The 24,096-nt window shown below is 47.8% G+C and overlaps 1 protein-coding gene and 1 long non-coding RNA gene across 2 annotated transcripts in view; one reads left to right on the top strand and one right to left on the bottom strand.

Annotated features, from left to right (window-relative positions):
* Nucleotides 1-5,003, bottom strand: part of ARHGAP19 (Rho GTPase activating protein 19) — a 95,730-nt gene extending 90,727 nt beyond the window's left edge. Inside the window, exon 1 of the mRNA XM_073552869.1 lies at nt 4,899-5,003. Within this exon, the coding sequence (XP_073408970.1) occupies nt 4,899-4,945 (47 nt within the window). The 5' untranslated portion in view covers nt 4,946-5,003. The remainder of the gene's footprint in view (nt 1-4,898) is intronic.
* A 5,485-nt stretch (nt 5,004-10,488) lies between these two features.
* Nucleotides 10,489-13,364, top strand: LOC141056172 (uncharacterized). The gene is made up of 2 exons (XR_012221587.1): nt 10,489-11,181; nt 12,469-13,364. It is a non-coding gene; the product is annotated as an uncharacterized lncRNA (long non-coding RNA).
* The last annotated feature ends 10,732 nt before the right edge of the window (nt 13,365-24,096 follow it).

The following is a 24,096-nucleotide window of genomic DNA, read 5'->3' as shown; positions in this document are numbered from 1 at the left end:
TGGCCGGATCCGTTTTTTTTTGGTCTGAGCATGCTCAGTAGCTCTGCCCACAAGACATATATAAAAGCAAGACAGTGGGACCCACAGCCACACCCAACATGCCACCCAAGAAAGCAACCAAGCGCAGCAGGAGACCACTGCAGCACCATCAGCACCACCACCACCCCAAATGGAGCAGCAAATGGAACATGCTGAGGAGGGGAGGCCAGCAGCAGATGAGAGACGGTAATTATCAAATCCCCCATTCCTCCAAACTAGGGCTATTGAATATCAAGATATTCATTGGCCCTTTGTCTCTCTTTATTCAACAGCCGCCCAATAGATGCAGCAGCAGCAGCAATGGCAGCAGCTGGAACACCACCCACAGCCATGGAGTCTGGCCATCAGGAAGACAGCACATCTTCTTCTGGGAGCCCTCCCTCGCATCGTCAGCGTTTGACGGTAAGTTTTTATTTCCAAAATCCATCATCTCTGTAATACATGTCTATTCATTGTCTTTTATTTCAAAACAGGATTCACAAGATGAAGAGGAGCTCCCAGAAGAAGAAGGAAGGGGTGGACAGACACTTGGAGTGGGCTCACAATTGGTAAGTTTTTTGCATCAAACGCAGAAACACAACATCACACTACACACAACACATAGAAAACAATGTTCTGCAGACCACACACAGCAAACAAATGCCTACATCCAAAGACATAACATTTTTTGTTTTCTTCTCTAGTCTTCCCAATCTGGTGCTCGGCCAAGAGGTCCTCGCAGTGCCTCCCAGGGTCGTCGGCGACAGCAACGCGGCGGTCACCAGCGTGTAAGTATAAATATTTTTGCTTTTTTTTTTGCACTTTTTATTTCATTTCTTTTGTGGAGGCTAATTATGTTATTTTTGTCTTTTTCTTTAACAGCCTTCACAGCGTGCTCCCGACTGACGGTGAGGACGGAGGACTCGATGTGGACCACCTCATCGATCTCGTCAGAGAAAGGGAGCCGCTCTGGAATATGGCTGACCGCCGCCATGCTGACCTTATCGTTACCCAACGACTCTGGGAGGAAATCTGTTCGCTCCTTGTGGGCCGCTGGGAGGACCTCGATGTTCGGGCCCAGATTAAAGAGCGTAAGTATATACAGTACCGGTTGCTTGATGTAAACCAGTGTTTCCCGAACTCCAGTCCTCGTGGTCCCCACGGATCATGTGTTCAGGATTTCAATTTACTATGGAAATCCTGAAAACATGACCCCTGGGGACCATGAGGACTGGAGTTTGTGAAACACTGATGTTGTATACTAACCACTCCTTTCTCGTTTCAGGGAACAGAATTGTGAATTGGTGGCGGTCTGTGAGGGATCGTTTCAAGAAGGAGTTCAATAAAGAGATGCGGGCCCCGAGTGGATCTGGAGGACGCAGGAGCAAGTACAAGTACGCACAAGCCCTGTCGTTCCTCCGGGAAACAATGGTCACTAGAAGGTAAATATTACACACCACATGTTAAAAAAATGTAACTTTTTTTTTCAGCCAGGGCCATACCATGTCAGTATTTTAATTGTTTTTTTTTCTCTTTATTCCACAGCACGGTGAGCAGCACTCGGGAGCCTGCACGATTGGACCCTTCTGAGGCGATCCCTGAGGAGACCGGCACCGAGGGACACTTCGACCGTCCCGGTACATCGGCACCTTCCCAGCCTTCCCACACATTCGACCCATCTGTCCCATCCACCAACACAGGAGCATCGTGGCCGCCTACATTACATGAAGCTGCTGGTGAGGAGATCGCTTTCCCTTTACCCCACCCTTCTGCCCCTGCCACCTCTAGTACACCTGCGGGTACTGGGCGGCAGAGGGGTCAGGAAAAGAGTTATGCGCCAGAGTTCTTGCATCTGAATGCATCTTTCCAGAACTGTCTAAAAGTCTTGTCAGAGCAAATCTCCGCAGGCTTTCAGCAGATCAACTCCAGCATTCTGGAGGTGAAGACACTTCTGCAAACCATGCATTCAGAAGCAAGATCTTCGCCAAACCACACCTTTTTCAGGTCTGTTGTGGAGCGCATGGCAACACTATCTCCTACCCAGCAGATGCATGTAATGCATTCGTGCCACGGTGCTCTACAGCAGGTTACCTCCCAACCTCCACCTCCCACCACTGTAGTTCCTCCACCTGCACCCCCTCCAGCCACTTTCCATCCTCCCCCTCCTATTACATCTGCACCCCCTCCAGCCACTTTCCATCCTCCCCCTCCTATTACATACCAGCAACCTCACCAGTACCAGCAACCTTCCCAGTACCAGCAACCTCCCCACTTCCAGCAACCTGCCCCGTACCAAACTCCTTCCCCATACAACTTTCCATCAACATCATCTGCTCCTACAGTCCCTGCCCAACCCTCCACTCCACCGCCCACCACCTCTTCTGCCTCCCACATGTCCACCAAATTCTGTAGCTTTTTCCACACCATCACGATCCCAGTCCTCTCTCCACACTCCCATTGTCGAAGTGTCCCGCATCCCCTCCAGCAGTATTTCCACCCCACACTACACAGATTTATGATGTGTTTTGTAATAAAAATGCCCTGTTGGTTTCAAACCTTTATTAAAAAAGTTTTTTTAACTTTAAAAACAGTTTACAAAAAAAAGGTAAAGGTATATACTGTTGGTCCAGAAGGTACACAAGTTTTAGGGCACAAATCTTTCACACTCTGTCATCCTGCCAGTGTACTCTGCCTTGAGGTGACAAAGTATAGTGGAAAATTGTCCCTCATTACTGAAACCGTCACAGAACTTCTAGTGGTAATATTTCCAATGACAACATCCATCTTCGCCAGTAACTTGCTCTTCTCTCCAACCTGCACTTTCTCCTCTACAACCTGTCAAAGAAGGGCTGTAGGAACATGCTATATATAGTTTTCCAGTAGCCAATCCCGTTCGGAAGGCCACAAGGTTCAATTTTAAAAACCAGATACGGCGTAATCCGTCGAAAAACGGATAGAAAAACGGATGAACCGGATGAGACGGATCCGGTTTTGTCTGTCAAGAACAAGACGGATCCGGCAGAAAACCGGATCCGGCACATCAGGTTTTACTAAACATTTGCCGGATCCGGCACGACGCCGGATCGCGCCTGACGACGAAAACCTGGTGTGTGAAAGTAGCCTTATTCATGAAAATAAACAGATACCAGACCAGGCTACAAACTGGGGACATTTTAGGCTACGTGCACACGGTGCGGATTCACCCACGGATTTTGCACAATCCGCAGGTCAAAAGACCTGCGGTTTAACCCTGCGGTTTCTCACCTCCACAATGGAGGAGAAGGCAAACCACAGCGGAATCCGCAGAAAAGAAGTGACATGTCAATTCTTTCTGCGGATTTGAAACCGTCCAAAGGCGTTAAAAAAAAAAAAAAAAAAAAAACCATGCATTCCCTTGCGCACAGAATGCATCAAAAACACCACATTACAGTCTATGGGAACGCAGGCGTTTTAAGAGTAAACATGGCTAGAAACTGGTTAAAACGCAAGCGCATAAAAAAAATGCAAACTCGTGCAAAAACGCATGTGCATTTCTACTTGCGAACGATGCGCTGCGCAAAAAGACGCAAATCTGAAATTAGCTTTATGCGCTAACCATGGTAATATCCTGCGGCACAACAGGTACATGATGCAGACCGGGAACCCCCGCTGTCCTGTGAGGCAATGAATGGCGCAGTCACGTGACCACTGCTAGACAAGACGACGCATCATCACATTATCATGCAGGACGACATGTCACCACATTACCACGCAGGACGACACAACACCACCACACAAGACGACACGTCACCACATTACCGCGCAGGACGACACAACACCGCCACACAAGACGACATGTCACCACATTACCACGCAGGACGACACAACACCGCCACACAAGACGACATGTCACCACATTACCGCGCAGGACGACACAACACCGCCACACAAGACGACATGTCACCACATTACCGCGCAGGACGACACAACACCGCCACACAAGACAACACGTCACCACATTACCGCGCAGGACGACACAACACCGCCACACAAGACAACACGTCACCACATTACCGTGCAGGACGACACGTCACCACATTACCGCGCAGGACGACACAACACCGCCACACAAGACGACATGCCACCACATTACCACACAACACCGCCACACAAGACGACATGCCACCACATTACCACACAACACCGCCACACAAGACGACATGTCACCACATTACCACACAGGACGACACAACACCACCACACAAGACGAAATGTCACCACATAACCGCACAGGACGACACAACACCGCCACACAAGACGACATGCCACCACATTACCACACAAGACGACATGCCACCACATTACAACACCGCCACACAAGACGACATGTCACCACATTACCACACAGGACGACACAACACCGCCACACAAGACGACATGTCACCACATTACCGCGCAGGACGACACAACACCACCACACAAGACGACATGTCACCACATTACCGCGCAGGACGACAACACCGCCACACAAGACGACATGTCACCACATTACCGCGCAGGACGACAACACCGCCACACAAGACGACATGTCACCACATTACCGCGCAGGACGACACAACACCACCACACAAGACGAAATGTCACCACAGCACTGAGATTAATACAAAAATGCCATAAGGAAAAACGCTGCACTTTATTTCCAGTCGCAGCCAGTCAGAAAGCAGCTTTAATTTCCGATTCTGCTATAGAAAAATGAAAGCTGCTCTCTAATTGGCTGCTATAGGCGTTTTTCTTCAGTGTCACAGTTCGCTATGCACGTCTCCAGTAACCGGCTGCGTAACGCTTTCCATGACGGGAAATCTCATACCCGGCAGGCAGCCATGCTCCAACTCGGTACTCACCGCCTTATTCCCGGCTCTCTGTCACCCGCACCCTCCATTTCTGCCATCTTGTTTTCAAATCATCCGCCGCCCAGTCGGCCACGCCTCTTTACTCCCCTATTGGTTGACCGTCTTCTTCCTCTCATTTCTGATTGGCCAATTTGAATATCCTCGCGATAGAGGGCGGGACATGCGGGCTCTGTGTAGATGGAGTCCCTCAGACCGGAGATGGATTCTCGCGACCTGCGAGAGCTGCTGCAGACACGTGTGCGTCGGACTGCGGAGCTCAGGAAGCCAAGCCAGTGACTGGCCGCTGTGTGCGATGTACAAAGCATGGAGAATGCCGTGTATCCCGGTATATGAGTAACACGGCGGCAGTAACCCCGTACACTGTATACACGTCCATTACCACACATCTCCTGTACCACCCCACAAGACCTGCCGTATACAGGGAAAACCCCACAAGACCTGCCGTATACAGGGAAAACCCCACAAGACCTGCCGTATACCGGAAACACCCCACAAGGCCTGCCGTATACCGGAAACACCCCACAAGGCCTGCCGTATACCGGAAACACCCCACAAGACCTGCCGTATACAGGGAACAACCCACAAGACCTGCCGTATACCGGAAACACCCCACAAGACCTGCCGTATACTGGGAACACCCCACAAGACCTGCCGTATACCGGAAACACCCCACAAGACCTGCCGTATACCGGAAACACCCCACAAGGCCTGCCGTATACCGGAAACACCCCACAAGGCCTGCCGTATACAGGGAACACCCCACAAGACCTGCCGTATACCGGAAACACCCCACAAGACCTGCCGTATACCGGAAACACCCCACAAGACCTGCCGTATACCGGAAACACCCCACAAGACCTGCCGTATACCGGAAACACCCCACAAGACCTGCCGTATACCGGAAACACCCCACAAGGCCTGCCGTATACCGGAAACACCCCACAAGGCCTGCCGTATACAGGGAACACCCCACAAGACCTGCCGTATACCGGAAACACCCCACAAGACCTGCCGTATACCGGAAACACCCCACAAGGCCTGCCGTATACCGGAAACACCCCACAAGGCCTGCCGTATACCGGGAACACCCCACAAGACCTGCCGTATACCGGAAACACCCCACAAGACCTGCCGTATACCGGAAACACCCCACAAGACCTGCCGTATACCGGAAACACCCCACAAGGCCTGCCGTATACAGGGAACACCCCACAAGACCTGCCGTATACCGGAAACATCCCACAAGACCTGCCATGTACAGGGAACGCCCCACAAGGCCTGCCATATACCGGAAACACCCCACAAGACCTGCCGTATACCGGAAACACCCCACAAGACCTGCCGTATACCGGAAACACCCCACAAGACTCGCCATATACCGGGAACTCCCCCCAGACCTGCCATATACCGGAAACACCCCAGAAGACCTGCCATATACCGGAAACACCCCACAAGACCTGCCGTATACTGGAAACACCCCACAAGACCTGCCGTATACAGGGAACACCCCACAAGACCTGCCGTATACAGGGAACACCCCATAAGACCTGCCGTATACAGGGAACACCCCACAAGACTCGCCATATACCGGGAATTCCTCCCAGACCTGCCATATACCGGAAACACCCCACAAGACCTGCCGTATACCGGAAGCACCCCACAAGACCTGCCGTATACAGGGAACACCCCACAAGACTCGCCATATACCGGGAATTCCTCCCAGACCTGCCATATACCGGAAACACCCCACAAGACCTGCCGTATACCGGAAGCACCCCACAAGACCTGCCTTATACAGGGAACACCCCACAAGACTCGCCATATACCGGGAACTCCCCCCAGACCTGCCATATACCGGAAACACCCCACAAGACCTGCCATATACCAGAAAAACCCCACAAGACCTGCCGTATACAGGGAACACCCCACAAGACCTGCCGTATACAGGGAACACCCCACAAGACCTGCCGTATACAGGGAACACCCCACAAGACTTGCCATATACCGGAAACACCCCACAAGACCTGCCGTATACAGGGAACACCCCACAAGACTTGCCATATACCGGAAACACCCCACAAGACCTGCCGTATACAGGGAGCACCCCACAAGATCTGCCGTATACAGGGAACACCCCACATGACCTGCCGTATACCGGGAACACCCCACAAGACCTGTCGTATACCGGGAACACCCCACAAGACCTGTCGTATACAGGGAACACCCCACAAGACCTGCAGTATACAGGGAACACCCCACAAGACCTGCCGTATACAGGGAACACCCCACAAGACCTGCCGTATACCGGAAACACACCACAAGACCTGCCGTATACAGGGAACACCCCACAAGACCTGCTATATACCGGAAACACCCCACAAGACCTGCCATATACAGGGAACACCCCACAAGACCTGTCGTATACCGGGAACACCCCACATGACCTGCCGTATACCGGGAACACCCCACAAGACCTGTCGTATACCGGGAACACCCCACAAGACCTGTCGTATACCGGGAACACCCCACAAGACCTGCCATACACTGGGAACACCCCACAAGACCTGCCGTATACAGGGAACACCCCACATGACCTGTTGTATACCGGGAACACCCCACAAGACATGCCGTACACCGGGAACACCCCAAAAGACCTGCAATATACCGGGAATACCGTACAAGACCTGCCATATACTGGGAACACCCCACAAGACCTGCCATATACCGGGAATACCGTACAAGACCTGCCATATACCGGGAACACCCCACGAGACCTGCCATATACAGGAAACACCCCACGAGACCTGCCGTATACAGGGAACACCCCACAAGACCTGCCGTATACAGGGAACACCCCACAAGACCTGCCGTATACAGGGAACACCCCACAAGACCTGCCATATACCGGGAACACCCCACAAGACCTGCCGTATACCGGAAACACCCCCACAAGACCTGCCGGATACCGGGAACACCCCACAAGACCTGCCGTATACAGGGAACACCTCACAAGACCTGTCGTATCCGGAAACACCCCACAAGACCTGCCATATACCGGGAACACCCCACAAGACCTGCCGTATACAGGGAACACCCTACAAGACCTGCCGTATACAGGGAACACCCCACAAGACCTGTCGTATCCGGAAACACCCCACAAGACCTGCCGTACACCGAGAACACCCCACATGACCTGCCGTATACCGGGAACACCCTACAAGACCTGCCGTATACCGGGAACACCCCACAAGACCTGTCGTATACCGGGAACACCCCACAAGACCTGTCATGTACTGGGAACACCCCACAAGACCTGCCATACACTGGGAACACCCCACAAGACCTGCCGTATACAGGGAACACCCCACATGACCTGTTGTATACCGGGAACACCCCACAAGACCTGCCGTACACCGGGAACACCCCACAAGACCTGCCGTACACCGGGAACACCCCACAAGACCTGCCATATACCGGGAATACCGTACAAGACCTGCCATATACTGGGAACACCCCACAAGACCTGCCATATACCGGGAATACCGTACAAGACCTGCCATATACCGGGAACACCCCACAAGACCTGCCATATACCGGGAATACCGTACAAGACCTGTCGTATACCGGGAACACCCCACAAGACCTGCCGTATACCGGGAATACCGTTCAAGACCTGCCATATACTGGGAACACCCTACAAGACCTGCCGTATACCGGGAACACCCCACAAGACCTGCCGTATAACGGGGACACCCCACAAGATCTACCCTTTTGGTTACTCGTTGACCCGGTCTTCTAGACATAATAATTTGCCCCTTGTCGCGGTCACTCAGTCTTTTGCTCTTGCTCAGTTTTCCCCAACACCTCAAATGCTTATGTCCCACCCCTGACACGGGCCATTGTCACCTGATTGTCGTTCTTTTACTTCACCCGTCAGTTCTATGGACGGCTGGTATACAGTTGTTCCCTCCCAGTGAATACCTTTATGTTCTTGCTGATCACATATCTCAGTACAGTATGTTCTGCTGTTGTAGACAGGTGTACTCATTTCTCATCTGTTTCCGGTCAAAAATTTCTGTCTGCTCTTAAAATCAAGTGAAACAGAGAAACACAGTACAACAAACTTGAAAAAATACTCTCCTGTAAAAAAATATCTAACAATAAACAGCAAGTGCTAGTAAAAAGATAACAAAGCAGGGTATTTAGTTGATACGTTTTTTGCAAAAAAAAATGTATACTAAGCCACTCTACCAAACATCAAGGTATACACATCTCAGAGCAGTCCTAACCAATGTATTTAAAACCTGACCATGTGAACAGTACCTATATGAGCAGGATTCAGAAAGATAATGTCTGATGTGGACACGCTGTGTAAGGCTAGTTTCACATTAGCGTTTACGGCCGCAGCATCGGGCTGCGCACGGCCGCTGCTAAGCCCCACGCCTCCGCCGGTAGCTTCGCCTACGGGCGCAAGACGCTGCATGCATCCTGCGTCCCCTATCTTTAGCACTGGGGACGCAGGCCAGCGTTTGGTGGCGCATGCGTCCTTTTGACGGTGCGCCGACCAGCGCCAAACGCAACCTGTAGCAATTTGGTGCGCTCGGTGCACTGTCAAAAGGACGCACGCGCCGCCAAAGCATACTGCGCACGGCCTGCGTCCCCAGTGCTAAAGATAGGGGGCGCACGACGCATGCAGCGTCGTGCGCCCGTAGGCGGAGCTACCGGCGGAGGCGCAGCAGGGGGGCAGGGCTTAGCTGCGGCCGTGCGAAGCCCGACGCGGCCGTAAACGCTAATGTGAAACTAGCCTAAGACGTCTTTATATGTGCATGGCTCACGAGAGGGGTGGAAAATGGTGGGAATAATGTATAGTCAATAGCGGGCACACAACTTGATGAAGGTTTCATTCACAATATAGAGCATTTTCACAGTTTCAGTTCCTTCCTCGTTAGGCCGGAGTCACACACAACCATTAAAAATCAATCCGATTTTTACGGTACGAAATCGCACAAAGAATTCTTGTCCAGGGATCCATCTGTCATCCGAATTTCCGGCGATGAACCGATTTTATTCGCATGTAAGCATCCAATTGACATCCAATGCCAATGCCTGATGCTCTTTCCTGTTGACCTGGAGAAGTCTTGCGATTTTATCGCAAGTCACACTTGTGGTCTGTTTGTATTTGTAATCCGATTTTTAATCGCACTCATAGACTTGCATTGGCGAGTCCGATCAGCAGCATGCTGCGATTGTCTCGGTCCGAGGAAATGTTCCGACAAAAAAATCGGATGATGGGAGCTGCACCATAGAATAACATTGGGACGAATGCAATGCGATTTTTTTTTGCATTGCATTCGTCCGATTTTTTCGCTAGTGTGACTCCTGCCTAACTCGTTTATTCTGTTTGTTTATAGGTACTATTCACATGGTCAGGTTTTAAATACATTGGATCGAACTGCTCTGATGGGTATACCTTGATATCTGGTAGAGTGGCTTAGTATACATTATTAGCAAAAAATGTATCAAGTAAATACCGTTTTGTTATCATCTTTTTACTAGCACTGGCTGTTTACTGTTAGATTTTTTTTTTTTTACATCAGAGTGTTTTTTCACGTTTGTTGTACTGTGTTTCTCTGTGTTTCAGTCTCTTGGTGGTGTGAACACTGTCCTACCGACATGTTTGCTGTGTGCATGGCCCATGTGTTTGTACTCGTAAAATCAAGTGTAGTTTGTCAGAACGATTAAAAAGCAAGACATGAAAGAGTAATTACCAGAACACTTAGCTCCTTTATAACATCACAGATCAATGTGACCCCTGAATTGCTTCTCAGCCCACCATGAGGACGATGGTTCATGCACAGATTTATCGGGTCGTCCAGCCGGAAAACGATTCTGAAAACCTCTGAGAATGATAAAAAATAATCAATGAAGACAGACTCAGCTAGTGGAGATCAGCGAATCAAATTCTTCCATGTATTTTACAAAAAATAGCATTCACTGGAATCCAATTTTTTTTTTTCCATTCTCACAGATGCAGCAAAACATCACCCGGATGCAATTTTGCTGTGTTCAGAAAGAGGTTAAAAAAAAAAAAAAAATCAGTACTCTTTTCTCCACAGTCATCATCTAACCAGTCTAAGCTTGATGCGGGATCATTACATCGCTTGTGCCACCGGGCCCAGAAGTGTTGAAAACCTGGCAGACCCCAAGGTGAAAAATACCATCCGCCTGTGAATGAAGACAAGAACGACCAAGTGGGGGGAGCTGTGCAAACAAGGTGAGAGCCAGAGAAAGGTGTAAATTTTCTTAGTTTTACTTTTATTATGCTCTAAGGTCTGGAGGTTTTTTTTATATAAATGTAATTTACACTGAAACAATTTGCTACAATTCCAATTTTCTGACAAATTTCAAGTGATCTGCGGGATTTGAATTTTCAGCCTTTTAATTCTTCACCAACACTCCACTCCACGCTGCAATGACTTGTTGACCCAGACATATAAGCGCTGCAGCCAATCACTGCAGCGCTGCAGCCAATTAACTTCCAGCAGCAGTCACATATTTATGTCTACAGAGACCACAAAGTAGAGACTAGCAAGGAGCTCAAAAAAAGTCGCCATAGGAGTGACGGGGACTGTTGGAGTAAGGCTACTTTCACACTTGCGCCTTTTTTTGCGCAACGTATCGAGCGCACATGAAACGCATGTCAAAAGCACGTGCAAACACTGTTTTTTTGTAGCATTTTTCTGCGCATCACGACAAAAAATCGCAGCGTTTTTATGCGTTTGCATTTTTTATGCGCAATGATGTCACTTTCACAGGAGAAAAAATCCTTGAAAAATTCTTGCAACACACTCCACCAATGGGACAGCAGTGGGCGTGTCTTATGGAAATTCTTTATCTAGCCCCTGTTTACAGCTGAATTCTTCACATTTGCTTGCATTTTCCTTGAGAAACATGGATCTGCGCTGGAAGAGTTTTTACTTTGACTTGGATCTGGACATGAGGACGGCTCAGGTTTATGCCGTTGCTTGCCATGAACAGAGGGAGAGAAAGAGGCAGCGAAGACGGCAGCGGTGGCTTTTGTGGATACATCCGATTCTTGAACTCCGGGAGAAACGTGGAGCGTACCACACCCTCTACAGTGAGCTACACACAAACCCGGAGAAATTTACAGATTATACCCGGACGACCCAACAAAGCTTTAACGATTTGCTTGGTCGGGTCCAAGAAGTCATCCGGAGACAGGACACGCAGCTCCGGCGTGCGATTCCTCCTGAGGAACGGCTACTGGTTACATTACGGTACATAGTATTGCAAAACCAATGCCTGCAGAATTTTCTTTGTTGTGACATGTACTATTACAAATCTGGCAGAATTATAGTTCTGCCATGTATCTAACAAAGAGCTGCGATTTTTTTTTTTTTTTTTTTTTTTTTTTTTTATGGCATGCAATGAACAAAAGGCTGCAGATGAATTTTTATTAACTTTTTTTTTTTATTTATTGTTGGTGTTTTAAAAATCCATATACAGAAGTAATAATTGTTGTTTTTTCTTTGTTTCCCAGATTCCTGGCTACTGGAGAGACCCTCTCTTCACTCCACTTCCAGTACCGTATTGGAATATCCACCTTGTCTGTAATTGTAGCGTTCTTTGTCCAGAATTCATGCCCCTGCCCACCGCAGAAAAGTGGTTGGAAATCGCCGAAAAATTCTGGACAGTCTGCAATTTCCCCAACTGTTTGGGAGCGGTGGATGGGAAACACATCCAAAAGAACTGGATCGGAGTACTACAACTATAAAAAGTACTTTTCTACAGTACTCATGGCCATTTCGGTTGCAGACTGTATGTTTGTAGCAGTGGACATTGGGGCGTTTGGCCGTGGGAATGACTCCCAGGCCTTTAAGAACTCTGACATGGGCAGGAGATTGTACGGCAACCAATTTAATTTTCCCATGCCACGGCGTCTTCCCAACACCGAAGGTCCGCCACAGCCCTTTGTAATGGTTGGTGATGAAGCATTCCAGATTTGCCAAAACATGCTCAAGCCCTACTCCAGCCGGAACTTGGACCACACCAAAAGAATTTTTAATTACAGGCTGACCAGGGCCACAAGAACAGTAGAGTGTGCCTTCGATATTCTTGTCTCCAGATGGCGCATTCTCGCCACAGCCATTAATCTAAAACTGGAAAGAGTGGATGAGGTGGTGAAGGCCTGTGTGGTTCTACATAATTTTGTCATGGTTAGAGAGCACCCGAACTTAGATCTTGATGATGTTGCTCCTAACCCATTGCGTGAATTTACTCAGCACCCTCTCAGGTCATCGGTTGAAGTTGGCCAAATGAGGGACCAATTTGCGGCCTACTTCATCTTGGATGTAGGCCGGGTGGAATGGCAAGAGCAAATGGTATAAAAAAAAATTTCTTGTTGTTGGGTTAATAAAACAATGTTTTGATACCTGTCCTGAGTGCATTATGTCTTTTTACACTCCCAATAGTATTATCAACTCGCCAGGTGTACCAGTGAAATTATGATGCTGTGTTTTGTGCATCATGAATTTACTAGTACTCCTGACCAGGTGACTATACATACACACACAAGTTGTATGACCGGTATCATCTCGACAGTGTGTTCAATTAGCAGCGACGGTGGAGAAAATACAACTAATATTTTTGTCACATGGGCCAATTTAAAAAAAAAAAAAAAATTGTTGATGCACTGGCATCCTTTACTTTTTATTACACCAAAGCATGTGACTATAAATATTTGTTAGGTGTCGGATTTCTGCGTTTACTCCGCAGGGATCCAGATCCTCACATTCTGCAGTCTCCTGCTGTTTATCTACTGCAGAGGAGATTGTCTTGCAGCAAATCTCTCCTGAGGTTAAGGGTACCGTTACAATTAGCGATGCACCAGCGATCCCGACAACGATATGGATCCCTGGTGCATCGCTAAGTGGTCGCTAGTGAGCTGCCACACAGGCAGATCTCACCAGCGACATCGCTGGGGTCGGTGGTCGCTACTTACCTGTCAGATAATAATAATACATTTTATTTTTATAGCGCCGACATATTCCGCAGCACTTTACATTTCAGAGGGGATTTGTACAGACAATAGACATTACAGCATAACAATAATCACGTACAGTAGATTATAACAAATAACAAGAGGAATGAGGGCCCTGCTCGCAAGCTTACAGTCTATAAGGAAAGAGGTAGACACGAAAGGTGGGTGGTAACAGTTGCGCTGATTGTATGGACCAGCCATAATGTTAAGTGTGTAACAGTACAGACACAGAGGGCTAATGGATGCATAAAGCATGTGGGAACATGATGCTGGGAACCTGGTTATGGTAAAACTTTTGGCTCTGCCACACAGGGATAGGTTAGGTTAATGTGTTGAGGCGATAGGCCAGTCTGAATAAATGCGTTTTCAGGACACGCTTAAAATTGTGGGGATTGGGGACTAATCGTATTGACCTGGGATGTGCATTCCAAAGAATTGGCGCGGCACGTGTAAAGTCTTGGAGACGGGAGTGGGAGGTTCTGACTATTGAGGATACCAACCTCAGGTCATCAGCAGAACGGAGGGCGCGGGTAGGGTGGTATACTGAAACAAGGGATAAGATGTAGGGTGGTGCTGAGCCATGGAGGGCTTTGTGGGTGAGGGTAATAAGTTTATACTGAATTCTGGAGTGGATGGGTAGCCAGTGTAATGACTGGCACAAGGTAGAGGCATCGGTGTAACGATTGGTGAGGAATATGATCCTGGCTGCAGCATTCAAGACAGATTGGAGAGGGGAGAGTTTGGTAAGAGGGAGACCGATTAGAAGAGAGTTACAATAGTCGAGACGAGAATGAATAAGAGAAACAGTAAGAGTTTTTGCAGAGTCAAAAGTAAGAAAAGGTCGAATTCTAGAAATGTTTTTGAGGTGCAGATGACAAGAGCAAGCCAGTGATCGAATGTGGGGGGCAAAGGAAAGCTCGGAATCAAGTATGACCCCAAGACAGCGGGCCTGTTGCTGGGGAGTAATAGTGGAACCACACACAGAAATAGCAATGTCGGGTATAGGTACATTAGTAGAGGGAGGAAACACCAGGAGTTCAGTCTTTGACAGGTTCAGTTTCAGATATAGTGAGGACATGATGTTAGACACAGCGTTTACACAATCGCCAGTGTTTTCTAGAAAGGCTGGCGTGATGTCAGGAGAAGAAGCGTATAATTGGGTGTCATCAGCATAGAGATGGTACTGGAAACCAAATCTACTGATTGTTTGACCAATAGGGGCAGTGTACAAGGAGAAGAGGAGGGGGCCTAGAACCGATCCTTGAGGAACCCCAACAGTAAGGGGAAGGTGAGAGGAGGAGGAACCGGCAAAAGAAACAGTAAAGGAGCGGTCGGAGAGATAGGAGGAGAACCAGGAGAGAACGGTGTCCTTGAGGCCAATGGAATGGAGCATAGTGAGGAGGAGCTGATGATCCACAGTGTCGAATGCTGCAGAGAGATCCAAGAGAATTAGCATGGAGTAATGACCATTTGATTTAGCTGTTAGCAGATCATTAAAGACTTTAGTGAGGGCAGTTTCAGTGGAGTGTAAAGAGCGGAAACCGGATTGGAGAGGGTCGAGAACAGAGTTTTCTGAGAGATAGCGGATAAGACGGGAGTGGATAAGGCGTTCCAGGAGTTTAGACATGAAGGGAAGATTAGAGACAGGTCTATAGTTAGCGGCACAGTTTTGGTCGAGGGATGGTTTTTTAAGTAGTGGATGTATGATGGCATGCTTAAATGAGGAGGGAAAAATACCAGAAGAGAGAGAGAGGTTAAATATTTTAGTTAGGTGAGGGGTGACAGCAGGGGAAAGGGACTGGAGGAGATGTGACGGAAATGGGTCACTGGTGCAAGTAGTTGGGCGAGAAGATGCAAGGAGCCTGCTTACTTCTTCTTCTGTGACTGGTTCAAAATCAGAGAGTGAGTTAGATGCAGTGGTGGAGGGAGGACAGTGCATGGTATGAGGGGATTTGGAGATAATTTCCTGTCGGATCTGGTCAATTTTTTCTTTGAAGTAATTGGCCAGATCGTCAGCTCGGAGCTCCGTGGTTGGGGCCTGTACTCTTGGATTGAGTAGAGAATGAAAAGTGTCAAAGAGACGTTTCGGGTTATTGGACAGTGAGGTGATGAGGGTGTTGAAATAGGTTTGTTTGGAGAGGTAAAGGGCAGTGTTGTATGTTCTAAGTATAAACTTAAAATGGATGAAATCTTCGTGTAGATTGGATTTTCTCCACAGACGTTCGGCGCACCTGGAGCACCGCTGCAGGAAACGTGTTTGCACCGTGTGCCAGGGTTGTCGCCGTCTGTGTGTAAGTATGTGTATGCTGCTGCCACTAGGAGGCTGACACTATGCACAAAAAAAGGTTAGCTCCTCCTCCGCAGTGTACACCCCACCGACCGGCAGAGAATTCCTCGGTTAGTGAGAAAGCAGTAGGAGAAGTAACAGAATAGGTTGACAACATAAACAACTCAACTGTAACCATTCAACCAAAGTAAGAACAGGAGCTGTAAAACATGGGAGGGTGCTGTGTCCCCCAATGATGCGTCAGATGCGGCGATCCTGACGTCCTCGCGTCGCTCGTCGGCGCCACAGGAAGCCCAGCAGGAAGCTGACGACGAGAAATGGTCCAGGACGTTTTCGCGCGATCAGCGATAACCAGCGGGGGAGCCTGTCGGGGGTAAGTATCACATGTAGCGATATCGCTAGCAATATCGCTGCTACGTCACAAAATCGGTGACTTTATAGCGATATTGCTAGCGATATCGCTATGTGTAACTGGGGCTTAAGTCCTTCTGTCCTCCTATTGAGCATGCTCATGGGACGATCTCCCATTGGAGATCGGGAGTCGTGCTCAGGTCCCACTCCAGATCTCATTGGTCCATCTCAGAGATCTGGAAGCTTGTGGAAGGTCCCGGCTGCTATAAAAGGCGTGCATGGCTGTTCCGCCATGCACTAGTATAGACTTACTTGCTGCTGTGTGTATGAGGACGGATGTATGATTCTGGTCAATAACTCATTAAAAAACCCCTTCCCTCTGATATTACGTATGTGGTTAGGGACTGAGTTAGAGCCAGCGCTCCTCTGCTGCAACATGAGGAGCTGCTAGCGTCCGACATTGCGCTTGCGTCATAGCTTTGTCGTTTAGCGGCATTGTCCACGCCGCGCTGCAGTAGCAGCCCCTTTGCGTCCGCAGTTGCGACGCCGCACAGACGGTAGGTCTAGACGGACGTAGTGCCGCCGTCTTGGGCTACTCCTGTGACCTGATACCATGTATGCGTTTTTACTGAGTACTGTGACCTCAACATGCTCAGTCTTTTGGGTTTGTACTTATTTGGCATCTCTGTGAATTAACTGAGATTGCTCTGCGCACTTGGGTGAAGTTTAACCCTGAGCGCTTTTCCGCCATATTGCTCCTGTCACCACTTAGCAGCGGTTATATATCACCTACTGCACGGTGGACCCCGAGCGGCGAACGCACTTTATTATTTTTATTTAGTGCGTTCCGTCATTCCTAACAATATTATTTGTAGGATCACCACTGTGGCTTGAGTTTGAACGCACACTGGAGACATAATAGAGTTTATACAACTTCTACCATACCTAGGCCTGGTGTATAACGCATATTGAGTTCACAAAGTTATCACGCATGGGCATTACAATACACATATTACTTAAACTGCAGCATCTATACAGTCTGCTTCAAATATATGGAGACTTAAGCAACGCTGCAGGTTAAAACTCATGTGTATTCACCTGCCCAGGTGTGATAGTGATGATGATACAAGGCCAGGGTATTGGTGAAGTAAATATAACATTTATTTTCACCATCAGGTCATCAGTTTATTCCACACACTTAAATAGAGTATGTTGTTAATTACTAGGTATATCTACAATCCCCTTGCCTTGTCTCAAAAATAGTTAAATGATGATGGTAACAAAAAAAAAATGGCAAGGTAACAATAGATATGCCTTGCACTCAACACCATCCTCTATGCCAGGGTTTCCAAAATCTATTCCTAAATGTCCACCAACAGATCATGTTTTAAGGATTTTCTTTTTTTTGGGTCAGGTGAAGCAGTTATCACCGGACTAATGGAATTCCTTAAAACATGATTTGTTTGTTGGCCTTGAGGACTGGAGTTGGGGAACCCTGCTCGATTCAGTCTGTACAATATTATATGACTGAAGAGACTGGTGCTGAAAATACAAGTCACATAGATTTGTTTTTTGACACCAGATATCTCCATTACTGAGACATGTTTCTTGTGTCAGTCTTGGGCATATTTGTTGTCAAAAAAACAAATCTATATGACTTGTATTTTCCACACCAGTCTCTACATTATTCTAATATTGCACAGACTGAATCGAGCAGGGTTCCCCAAATCCAGTCCTCAAGGACCACCAACAGATCATGTTGTATGGAATTCCATTGCTCCGTTGATAACTGCTTCACATGAGCCAAAAAAATGGATTTCCTTACAACATGATCTTTTGTTGGACCTTGAGGACTGGATTTGGGGAACCCTGCTGGATCCAGTCTGTGCAATATTAGAAGAATGTAGAGACTGTTGTGGAAAATACAAGTCATATAGATTTGTTTTTTTGACAACACACATATCTCCAAGACTGACACAAGAAACATGTCTCAGTAATGGAGATATCTGGTGTCAAAAACGCTAAGTGTACGGCGCAGTGTGTGTAGTCGGCGATTGACACAGTAATCAAACCAAATTTTTTGAAAGCAGAATTGCACATTTATTTTTCCACAAAAAAAAAAAAAAGAAAAGATTTTATTAGGAATGACATTTGGGGGGGGATTGGGATACTTTGGGGGTGTGGAGAGACGAGGAACGGCTGGAGGTTGAGGAAGGGGTTCTCGAAGAAGGGGCGACGAAAGTATTGGGGGAAGGGAGCTCTGCAATGGACATGGAGGCAGGTTGAGACACATTAAGAGGAGAGGGTGGATGGACAAACAAAGTCTTTTTTTTTTTTTTCTTTGGCGTAGGAGTATCCTGACTGGACCGACTTCCACTGTGTGACCGCCTTACATTGCTCGACCTCCTTGAGCTGGTGGACCGTGGCGTTGACCTGAAAAAGGGAATGTGGGTCACCCCTCTGATGCTCTGCGGTGGCGGTGCTCCTAGGAGTGGCAGTGGCGGTGCTCCTAGAAGGAGACAAAGTTGTGTCGGTGCTCATAGAAGTGGCGGCGGTGGAGGTGATACAAGGAGACAAACTCGTGTCGGTGCTCAAAGAAGTCGCGGTGGCGGTGATCTTTGGAGACAAAGTCGTGTCCGTGCTCCTAGAAGGAGGATACGTGTCGGTGATCCGAGCAGGAGAGGTTCTGGCAGGACTCCTAGGAGAAGAATTGGTGGCGGTGCTCTTTGGATGAGGAGTGGTGGCGGTGCTCCTTTGATGAGGAGTGCTGGCTGTGCTCCTTTGATGAGGAGTGCTGGCTGTGCTCCTTTGATGAGTAGTGCTGGCGGTGCTCCTTTGATGATGTTGAGTGGTGGTGTCGGTGCTCCTAGACGGAGAAATGGTGGCAGTACTCTGAACATAATAATAGGTGTTGGTAGCCCAAGCAGGTTCTGTGGTGGCATTGCTCCAAGCAGGTGGTGCAGTGGCGGTGGTGGTGCTCCATACAGGAGCAGCGCTTGCCGTAGTGGTGGTGGCGGCGGCGGAGTGTCCGGCAGCATTCGGACTTGGGGTGGTGTAGTGGTGTCCGGCTCCGCTGGGAATGCAGGTGGCCGTGCAGTGGTATGCAGCAGAAGTCGGTAGGGAGGTGTAGCGAGTCAGCGGTGGCACTGTTGGAAATGAAACCACTGACTGCTGCACATACCGATTCTGCTGCATAGCCTGCAAGTAAGCAGTGTTGCAGGCCTGAAACACACGCAGCTGTTGCTCATGACTAAGGTGTTCCGCCATGCCCTGTTCAATTTTACTGAAAAAATGGTGCGCTGGTCTGTTGAGGTCGGCCTCCAGACGCTCGAAATGCTGGTCGACAGAGTGGAAGCGGTGTTCCATGTGGTTAAAACCATGTTCCATGAGTGAAAAACCGCCTTCCACTCTGTCGGACAGCGACTTGAGGCTGGCATGAAAGGCCTCGCTCAAGTGCATAAACTGGTGCAAGACAGGCCTGTCCAAGGCCCTCTGCCGCTGGAATATAGAATATATCTAGCAGCAAACACAACAGTATCATCAGGAGCAAGAGTGAAAGCAAGATCAATACTGCAGTTCAATACACAAAGCAATCACTGTTTTTCCAGAAGGCATTGGTGTGTTTGATGTAAGAATATATCTTGTCACAAACACACCTGTACCATCAGGACCAAAAATAAAACCAGATTCAAGACAGCAGTTCAATACACAAAGCAAACACTGTTTTTCCAGAAGACATTGGTGTGTTTGATGCAAGAATATATCTTGCCACAAACACACCTGTACCATCAGGACCAAAAATAAAACCAGATTCAAGACAGCAGTTCAATACACAAAGCAATCACTGTTTTTCCAGAAGGCATTGGTGTGTTTGATGCAAGAATATATCTTGCAACAAACACACCACTACCATCAGGACCAAAAATAAAATGCAGTATCACAGAGCATCTTTATACTTACTGAACGCCCTTTTTGAAGCTGCAGAGGCGCTGTCCCAGCCATCCATCATCTCTGCGGCCACCTTATTACCGAGCTGCCGGGACACCACTGTGTATTTGTACTGCTGGTCACGGCTGTCCCACAACGGGATACGCTCCTCAACAAGGCGGATCAGGTGCTCGTTGTCGATGTAAACGTCTTCGTCATCCCGTTGTGATACATAGAAAAAAATAAAAAAAAAATTAGAATCTTTGTAATTTTGGAGAATGAAAAAGATAGAAAAAGAAACTGAGAAGAAGCAATATAGAAGATGAAAATAAAGACAGAAAAAAAAAAATTTGAATGACTCTATACTTACATTGCGTCTCCTCGCCGCGACTTGGCTAGCCTGCTCCCGCTCAGACTGCTCCCGCACTTCACCTTCACTGCCCGATGTCTGTAAAGAAAAAAAAATTATTACACATTTCTAGATGCAGCAGCTAAACTTACCCAAAGGCAGCAAGAGTCTCACCTCTCGATCTGCTTGGGCCACTTCTTGCCGAGATGGCGAATAGGTCGATCCAGAAGAAGACATGCTGAAATTTAAACAAAAAATACATTAGTACATAATAAATTGTACAGGACACACAGACATGTTGAAGAATACTCACATTTTGGCTGCTGAAGCTTGAATCCACAGTTGGAAGTCTCTTCTATGTTCTTGTCTGGTCTCTTCAAGGCTGTCTGTAGAGTATTGGTCTGGCCCTGAAGACACCTTCTTATTAAGGCCTGTTTCACACTTCCGTTTTTTCAAATCCGTCAAAATCCGTTGGTTTCCGTAAAAAAACGGATCCGCCATTTTTTGCAGGATCCGTTTTTTTGTCCCATAGACTTCCATTAGCGGTTACCGCGGATCCGTCAAAAAAACGGATCCGTTTTTTTAAAACGGATCCGTTTGCATCAGTTTCCGTCAAAAAAACGGAAACGGATCCGTTTGGCGGACACAAAAACGGAAGTGTGAAACAGGCCTAACACTCCTCCCAAACAATGTTGCTTGTTTAGGGGAGGTTTAAACAAGTGTCTAGACATTGTTTACTCAAATCGCGTGCGCCGCGCGATAAAACGCTAGTGTGAAACCAGCCTTAGAAGGACTTCAATTGGTATTTTATAACATTGTGATTTTAAAATACTTTTTCCTAGGTGGATAATCCTTTACGTTTATCAACCTCCATAATTTTTGGGTCTTATATATTGTCTCGCCTAGACGCTCTGCGTACAGGGTGGGCCATTTATATGGATACACCTAAATAAAATGGGAATGGTTGGTGATATCAACTTCCTGTTTGTGGCACATTAGTATATGGGAGGGGAAAACTTTGGAAGATGGGTGGTGACCATGGCGGCCATTTTGAAGTCGGCCATTTTGGATCCAACTTTATAAATGGCCCACCCAGGTGTATCCATATAAATGGCCCACCCTGTACTTTTCTTACCTTGTGGAGTCATTCTTAGTGATTGTCCAGACTTGTGTAAATCAAGTGTAAAAGTGTATTCTGATTTACATAAATTACGAACTATCCACTCGACCCCCCACCGATTGCCTGAAAGGGGTGACCTTTTTTGTTCAACTCCTCACACAGGTTCGTCATTCTGGCAAGCAGTGGGGGATGCACAGTGGCCAGAAAAGAGGCCCCCTCCTCTTCTCTTTGTTTGACCAATAGGGGCAGTATACAATCAGTAGATTTGGTTTCCAGTACCATTTCTATGCTGATGACACCCAATTATACGCTTCCTCTCCTGACATCACGCCAGCCTTTCTAGAAAACACCGGCGATTGTCTAAACGCTGTGTCTAACATCATGTCCTCACTATATCTGAAACTGAACCTGTCAAAGACTGAACTCCTTGTGTTTCTCCCGCTACTAATGTACCTATACCCGACATTGCCATTTCCGTGTGTGGCTCCACTATTACTCTCCAGCAACATGCCCGCTGTCTTGGGGTCATACTTGACTCCGAGCTTTCCTTTGCCCCCCACATTCGATCACTGGCTCGCTCTTGTTATCTGCACCTCAAAAACATTTCTAGAATTCGACCTTTTCTTACTTTTGACTCCGCAAAAACTCTTACTGTTTCTCTTATTCATTCTCGTCTCGACTATTGTAACTCTCTTCTAATCGGTCTCCCTCTTACCAAACTCTCCCCTCCAATCTGTCTTGAATGCTGCAGCCAGGATCATATTCCTCACCAATCGTTACACCAAGGCCTCTACCTTGTGCCAGTCATTACACTGGCTACCCATCCACTCCAGAATTCAGTATAAACTTATTACCCTCACCCACAAAGCCCTCCATGGCTCAGCACCCCCCTACATCTCCTCCTTTGTTTCAGTATACCACCCTACCCGCTCCCTCCGTTCTGTTGATGACCTGAGGTTAGCATCCTCAATAATCAGAACCTCCCACTCCTGTCTCCAAGGCTATACACGTGCTGCGCCAATTCTTTGGAATGTACTTCCCAGGTCAATACGATTAGTCCCCAATCCCCACAATTTTAAGCGTGCCCTGAAAACTCATTTATTCAGACTGGCCTACCGCCTCAACACATTAACCTAATCTATCCCTGTGTGGCACAGCCAAAGGTTTTACCATAACCAGATTTCCCGCATCATGTTCCCACATGCTTTATGCATCTATTAGCCCTCTGTGTCTGTACTGTTACACACCTAACATTATGGCTGGTCCATACAATCAGGGCAACTGTTACCACCCACCTTTCGTGTCTCCCCTTTTTTTCCTCATAGACTGTAAGCTTGCGAGCAGGGCCCTCATTCCTCTTGGTATCTGTTATGATCTATGTGATTATTGTTATGCTGTAATTTCTATCGTCTGTATAAGTCCCCTCTGAAATGTAAAGTGCTGCGGAATATGTCGACGCTATAGAAATAAAATTTTTTATTATTATTAGGCGTTGTCTACTACCTGCAGCCACTAAAACCTATCCCTGTCATGTGTTTGGCTAGATACATGGTAGTGGTCTGATGTAAGCCCCGCGGCTGTTGAACAACGATGGTTCAATCGGCATCTAACTCGACTGCATCCCGTACACAAGAGCGCTTGCTCTATTGAGTGCTGTTGTTCTCTTTATGAGAGGCATCTAAGGATCGGCAGTCCAAAATTTGATATACCGGATCCTAATTCTCACCACAACATCATCTGGGGTACAGTGGAGATGCCCCAGTACTCACTATCGGCAGACATTGGTGGTACATCTGAAAAGCAGCCATACGCATTAGATGAATTTCAGCTAAACCCTTCAAAATTGGCCAGACCGACCAATGTACAGTATGTCAGAGGTAAAAATGGTTGTTCATGTTGGGGGCCTAGTGGCAACAGCTTACTCCCTTCTCTCCTTTGAGAACACATGCACGCTTGGCGTTGCATAGCATCCATAGGCAGGCAGCCGGGATGTCAGGTGGAGCAGCTGTAATTTGAGCATGCCTTTAGCTTGTCGTCCTAACTTGAGTACGGGGCTCGGATATGCCCAGTCACTATAGTTGTGACTGCTCATGC

This window comes from Dendrobates tinctorius, unplaced genomic scaffold, assembly GCF_039654945.1.
Source record: "Dendrobates tinctorius isolate UK_male_01 unplaced genomic scaffold, ASM3965494v1 ptg000196l, whole genome shotgun sequence".
Taxonomy (NCBI): Eukaryota; Metazoa; Chordata; class Amphibia; order Anura; family Dendrobatidae; genus Dendrobates; species Dendrobates tinctorius.
This window is presented reverse-complemented; position numbering and strand designations above follow the sequence as displayed.